Here is a 7,500-nt window from a genome sequence, read left to right on the forward strand (position 1 = left end):
AGATCCCATGTTACTTCTAAAATTACCCCAAAACAATTTTCCCACGTGACATCTGGGTCCCAATCAAACACCTTCTGGAGCTGCCACATAAAAGGGCACAAGACACAGAGAGAGATACCTTACTGCTATTACAAGCATCATGATTATAATATTTATTGGTGAATAAAAGGATATGATTGCTTGACGACAATGAAAAGTAAAAGAAGGAGCCATCAACCCATAGGATATATATAGGATGTGAAAGGATTAAAAGAAAACAGAAGCTCCATCCATCATGATATAGGGGAATATGGAGTGTAACAGGCTTTTTCAAACTATTCAAAGTTGCGGCAATAACAAGAATGCAAGTAACAGGAGCAGGGTACAGTCTCATCTTCAGCTCATGTATGATACATATATTTTGATAATGCTGATCATATATTTCTAACACAACTTTTACACTGTTGGGTTATTAATTCATTTAAACTTTTCCTACATCTGCAATAGTAAACGCTGTCCAAGAGGTAAACGTTTCTGATTTCATTATATTATGAATAAAAGCATTAACAAAAGACACTATACACCAATGAGCTTTAGTTTGACCTGATGACCAGGCCATCTGGAAGGCCAAGAGGTTAACCTTCGTAAGTAGTACTGAATAAAAAGAAAATCAATAAATAACAAATAATGTAACTATAATCTAATTCAAAACCAATATATTTCCTCCTGAACGTCATCCCTATAACCAGGGTTTATCTCAAGACAAAATTCTCTGACTCATCCCCTTTAAAGATAGCAGTCACCAATTCTTCACCAATAGGTTTCTCTCTTCACCAAAATTCGTCCTTTTGAAAACAAGAAGCAAAAAATCAGGGAACGAACTCAGTCCTCGATAAGACAGCACTGCACACGCACCTCCTGACCCTCCCCCTGCGGCCGGCCTCCCGCATCCGACTCAGCTGGCGTGACGGCTGCAGGTTTAAATCTCAAGAAGGAGGAAGCATGGTTGGTGAAGGAAGTCGCTGTATTCCTCCCACGATTGGTAAGATTGTACCGACCTTGATGCTCTTGGACTACCTGCGGAGTTGCAGAGGGTTTCGACGTCCTCTTGCCCCTTTCGTGGAGGAATATGACCACAGTGAACTCGAAGAGGACACAGAACACGAAGATGACGCACATGATCATCCACTGGTCGACGGCCTTCGCGTAGGACACTTTGGGCGTCTCCTGTCTGTGGGAGTTTTATTATTTTGCGTTTTATTGTTATCGCTTTCCAGGTTGATGTTTTTAAGAATGATGACACCATTATTGTTTTACAACATTAATAATGAAAAAATGGGATAATAATGGTATTTGTAATGTTCGCATTAACAACCACAAAACTAATAATTATTGCGTAATTATTAGTTCTGTGGTTGTTAATGAAGTTGTTTCCCTACCCATCATTCGCTGTTGCTTTTTTTATATTTTTATCAATGTTTTATTGGTATGATTATCATTATTATCCGTATCCTATATTTTATCATTATCAACTCCATCGGCAGCAGCAGTAGCACCGTCATTATCATAATTACCATTGCTATTATCTTGAGTGTTATCATTCTCCATCATCATTATCAGTATTAATGGTAGTAGTATTACCCCTTCCTCATTTATATAGTCATTACCATAATTATGATTATTGCTATATTTATTATTTTTGTTTTTGATATTGCTGTTGCTGACATATTATTTATGATTAATCTTGCTTCCATTATAATTAGCATTAGTATTATCATTAGCGTTATCTTCATTATTATTATAAGTAGACTATATAGGCAAATATTACTAGCCATTACTCATGTTTTCAGCAAGTCATAACTCAAGAACTGCACATGTGATCCTAGAAACAATTTGATTTCTCAGTTAAATATTTTGGCATAAGGTCATTCCATATCAAATCATCCGATCTTTTAACAATATGTAACCCACCATGCAGAGCGTCACTGATCTTTCGATATTTTTATTTTTTGATATTTTTTGCACCATTAAGAAAAGTTTCCCTCAAAACATTGCGATGAATATCTCAAGCGGTTTCAGATTTACATCTAATAAATAATGCCTCATTTTAGGCTCCAGCGCCACCTAAGTTTCACTCGTGCGAGGATTCTCTGACTTCTGGTGCATCTTAAAATGATATCATAATTCCTATATCCCTTGCACCTTTTGATGCAGAGGAATCCAAAAATCAGGCTTAGAATATCACAAAATAAAGCTACCTATATGAATATAGTTAGTGAAACCTTTCATTGGTTTCAGAAAAATTTTGAACCTCTCCATTATGAGCCATTTTTTTCTGTCTCCCTAAACATATAGCAATTTACTTTATACCAAATGAAAGAGGATTCTTTGAACTGTTTAAACACACCAAGAGAATCATTTGTATATGGAGGAGGCAAAAGATTACAGTTGCAAATTTTTTATTTAGGTAAAAAAAAAAAAAAAAAATTACACATGAACCGTTACCAATTTTGAAATATATGCTTGCAAGCATGGCCTCAAGAGTTTATAAAAACACCAATAGATCTGGCATATAAAACTTCCTGAGTATCAAGACAACAGCACAGTTTTATAAAAACCTGATGCCATAGATATCCCAACTTCTCTTGGATTTGAATACCATGAAAAGTATGGTCAGAGTGACTGAAGTGATGTCTCTCTTTTAAGGGGAATAACAAATCACCTTTCAGTTACCCAGAGTAAGAATATGTGTTTCAAATCAACTTTCATTCTTATTATAAGTGCAGTCAGTGACAGTTATGGATGCATCAATCTTTCAGATAATTTTATGCAACATAGTCATTAAAGTTTATTGCCTTCAGAGAAATGCATGTTTTGAGGTTTCACAGTAATGTTAAAATGTGCCTGCAAAAGCATCATCAGATGTTCACTTATAAGCAATGACACAAAGTTTGTGGCTCAAGGTAGTCAATCCTGGTCCCAGGTACTTTGCAACTTTCTATGAACACCCCTCATTCCTTCTTTCGAAATGAATAAAAATCTGATGTTTGAAATGTCCCCTTGGCAGAATGTACACATCCCTGAGACTTTGCTCAGACAATGGTCTCTGCAAGCTTGCTCGGGCTATCAGCCTCTTGACAGCCCTATTCTCTCACAGGGTAATTTGTCTTGACTTCTTGCAAAGAAAGTCCAGTTATAATAATATATAATATATAACTATTGGATGCCGGTTGCAGTATTGTTTACTCCAATTATAGGACTGAACATCATCTTGAACAGCAAAAGAAAGGTTTTCCGCAAAGTCCCCAAGAACTATCAGAAAATTTTCAGGAAGGTTTTCCTTTATTACGGATGAATGAGAAGTCAAGATGTCAGTGGTTTCAACGAGGTCAATATACTCATCAATGCTCAAGTTCTGGGTAACTAATTTTGTTCTATCAGTACTTTGCGAATAGTTATAATGCAATTCTTCCGTGGATTTGTCAAGATATTGAGCCTTCTTTTCAAGATCCTTTATAGACTGGTCAGCTGTGACTTTCCCATTTCAAACAAGAACGCTGTCTTCAATTCCCATTTCCCACAGTTACTGCAAATGACTGCTTAAATGTGCCAATAACACTGTATAACTTTACATAAGCATAAGGTATTTGACAATGCTTTGGGATGCTGTGTTTTTGTGGCGATAAAACAATTACCTAGAAGCTTTCACTGACACCTATTCTTGATTAACCTACTGAAAAGGATGATTCAACTTCAGATTTTTTATGATCTCTTGAGGTCATGCTTGCAAAGAAATATTTCAAAATATTTGGTAACATTTTATGTACAATGGTAAATTTTCACAAAAATAAAAAGAGTTTTTCAACTACAATCATTTTTTGTCTCCTCCAAAGAACGATTTTTCAATTGGTATAAACTGCTAAATGTTTAGGGAGACAGAAAAATATTGGCTCACGATGGAGAGCTTAAAAATTTTCCTGAAACCAATGAATGGTTGACCAAATTCATACAGATAACTTAATTTTATGATATCATAAGTGTGATTTTTGGATTCCTCAGCACGAAAAAGGTGAAGGATACAAATTTTCATTCACAAAGGAATTATGAAATTATTTTAAAATGCACCAGAAGTCAGAGCACCCTCGTGCGAGCGAAACTTGGGCGGCGCCGCAGCCTAAAATGAGGCATTTTTTGATTAGCTGTAAATATGAAACCACTTGAGATATCAATCTCAATATTTATTTTAGATATTGTTCTCAATATTCCAAAGATCAATGACATTCTGTATGGTGGGTTACAACCCAATTAAATTTGATTTGGAATGACCCATAAACAAATTCCCAGCTTTTATTTGGAGTTATCCAAAAGTAAAATCATAATTCTATACTTTAAAGCAGCTCCCGAGTGTGTTAATGGAAAATGAAAATTCAATCAAATTAACGTTATGAAATGTTGACACTTACAAATCCAAAGAAATAATGCACATACATAATACTAAGCTTAAACATAGTAAAAGCAATCACTAGTCTACAATACCTCACGCCAGCGAACATGGAGACCAGGGTAAGAAGCGTTGTGATTGTGAGCACCATGCGAGCAGGCATTTGGTGGTGAGGAACCAGGAGTGTTAGCCAAGACACCATCACAAACAACCCCGAGGGAAGGAAGGTGTTCATGAGATGGTACACTATCCGGCGTCGCAGTACTAGTTCGATCATTACTGTTGGGTAGGAACCTGGTGACAGAGTAGAGGTATGGCGTTGGATACTGGTAATGCATGTGAAGGTGGTGGTGACGATGAGGGCCAAAAGAGCACGATGGAGAGTAGTGATGATGAGGCTATCAGCACGATGCTGTATTTATAATTTGGTGTCTCATGACATATTCATTTATTCTCTCTCTCTCTCTCTCTCTCTCTCTCTCTCTCTCTCTCTCTCTCTCTCTCTCTCTCTCTCTCTATATATATATATATATATATATATATATATATATATATATATATATAATGTTTCTCTTTTTCTCTCTCCTTGATATGTGGTTGCCAAAATGGCATATATAAATAGTAAGGTAATAGAATGTTCTTTTTAAGAATATCCTATCAATCGGGAATTCACCAACAGCATTTCAAAGCCAATGGACATTACAGTCTTAAAGATTTATAAACACATCAGCTCATAGAGACGGAGTAAAAAGTTCCCAAATGCATCATTGAACAAAACGTTAGCCATGTTCTCTCACGGTTCTGGTGTGATGTATTCTGCTGCTGAACGCTGTAGAAATCGAAGTCGAATTGGCCCGACTGGATCTGAGGCGAACGACCAATTTTAGGGTCGAACCAGTTGTAGGACACTTGCTTGGCCGTGAATTGATCTGGAAACGTCATTAACAGATTCATGATACGAGTTTAACAAACGTTTCAACGTAAAAGTAGTCGTTATGCATGTTTACAACAGTAAGTGTAAAGCTCATAGATGTTCTTGTTTACGTTCGATATTGTTGTCATTAGAGTTATTTAATGATGGTCTTTAATCGTCGTCGCAAACAGTACTACAAAGATTACTTACAACTTTCCATTTTGAAGTAACACACTTGGTTGTCGAACGGATAAGCAGAGAAGTCCATGGGGCAGGAGACGCGAGTCGTAACGCTGTAAGGAATATAATGTGTACAATATACCATTCAGAATATATACATATATATTTAAATTGTGTTTATGACTTACATACATCCATATACATACATGCACACACATACACACAAACACACATACGCACAAATGCAAATACACGCATATAGATACACACACACATGTGTATATATATATATATATATATATATATATATATATATATATATATATATATATATATATATATAATATATATATAATATATATATATACATGTATGTATTATAATTATATACATATAATACATACATGCATATATATATATATATATATATATATATATATATATATATATATATATATATATATATATATATATATCGCGTGTGTCAGTTTTGCTGTAAACGTAAGTGCATGTTTATCACATGCTTGTCGATGTACAAAGATTGAAAAAATTGGACATTTACTTGGTGCATATTACATATTTGAAGTTTCTATGCGAAAAAATGGGCAAAAGAATATTTCAAAAGCATAAAGAATGAGTGAGCATTTTATGTCCTAATTTGTGTAACCAATTCACGTTAAGCCTTCTTGAAGGAGAATGGTTTGCGTCATTTTTTTCTTTTTTGCGCTAATAGAGCCAAGTCGATTCTGGGATAATGGAATGGCTATCGTCAACAAACACGGCTCCTGGTAACAAAAAAGGTGAGTTTTTAGCAGCGAATTACTAAAAGCAGAGAGGTCATTTATCAGAGGCAATTACGATAAAGTGCTCGTAACCTTGTTCGTGAGTTCATGTGTCTTCATACAACTGATATAAGCGACCTTATTAAAGCTTGCGTTATGTCAGTTACTGAAGCATTATTTAGTAAGAATTTTTAAAGAGAAAATATCAGTATGCAGTACAACCATGTTCTTTATTGACGGAAAATGAAGTGGGGTAGCTGGCAAGATGTTTTCATAATACAGGGCAAGTTTCAAAGCTGGACTACTCGTCAGAAATTTTCACTGCTTTAATAAAGTTGTAATGCTGATAACAATTATGAAAATTAGTAATAGAAAATTTATATTAAAACTGATGACAAAAATAATAAAAAGTGTTATGATAAATGCGTTTATGATGACAACAATGATCATAGTAATCAAGATGATGCAAAAATCTACCTTCAGATTTAATCTATCCCCTCATATCTTTATAAATACAATTATTTTATACCTGAAATCTTTTTGAAATAAATAAATCTAACACCTTTTTCCTTTTTAGCATTTCTTATAATCTAACGGATTTTTTTAAGTCGGCTTAGCGAATTTTGAAAATTGTAGTTGTCAAAACTGCACATGCCTAATTTTATTCGTTCATTTTTCATTCGAGGTGCCACATTTTCGATAATACTTGGAACATACTTTTTTAACATTGTATGTTTATTTTTTATTTATGAGACATTTTTTGTTATGCTGATTGACATATCTTTTACATAACTTTCTTTTTTCTTTGAGAATATGAAAGCTTTCTCAGTAGTTCGCCTTATCCCGCCTACATCTCAGTCCTTCTCAGTAGGGCAATAACAGCAAGAAATTATTATAATGGATTTCTATCTTACAATGGATATAGATATATATGTGAAATTGATATATGTAGCCCATGCAACAAATACCAAAAAGAGAAGAAGCCCAAATTTGTCATACCAGTATAACAGAACCTTGTTTTCTGTGAAAAAACTCTTTTAAAGAACAATAAATCCATGAATATAATACGAAAATACATTTTATAAACTGTAACAACCGACACGAAAACTCGCCACAGGATAAACTTTGGTGATATGCATACAAATTAAAAAGAAAAAAAAAAGCTTTGATGAATTGGTAGAAACTAGGAATAAAGGAGAAAATGA

The 7,500-nt window shown here is 34.4% G+C and overlaps 1 protein-coding gene across 1 annotated transcript in view; it reads right to left on the bottom strand.

Moving 5' to 3' along the window:
- Positions 1–7,500, bottom strand: part of LOC138867662 (glutamate-gated chloride channel alpha-like) — a 25,276-nt gene that overhangs the window by 1,715 nt on the left and 16,061 nt on the right. The window contains exons 6-9 of the mRNA XM_070144185.1: positions 5,544–5,626; positions 5,218–5,349; positions 4,516–4,714; positions 895–1,210 (exon numbers count right to left, since the gene is read on the bottom strand). Coding sequence (XP_070000286.1) covers positions 895–1,210; positions 4,516–4,714; positions 5,218–5,349; positions 5,544–5,626 — 730 coding nt within the window. The remainder of the gene's footprint in view (positions 1–894; positions 1,211–4,515; positions 4,715–5,217; positions 5,350–5,543; positions 5,627–7,500) is intronic.

This window comes from Penaeus vannamei, chromosome 31, assembly GCF_042767895.1.
Source record: "Penaeus vannamei isolate JL-2024 chromosome 31, ASM4276789v1, whole genome shotgun sequence".
NCBI classification, from domain to species: Eukaryota; Metazoa; Arthropoda; class Malacostraca; order Decapoda; family Penaeidae; genus Penaeus; species Penaeus vannamei.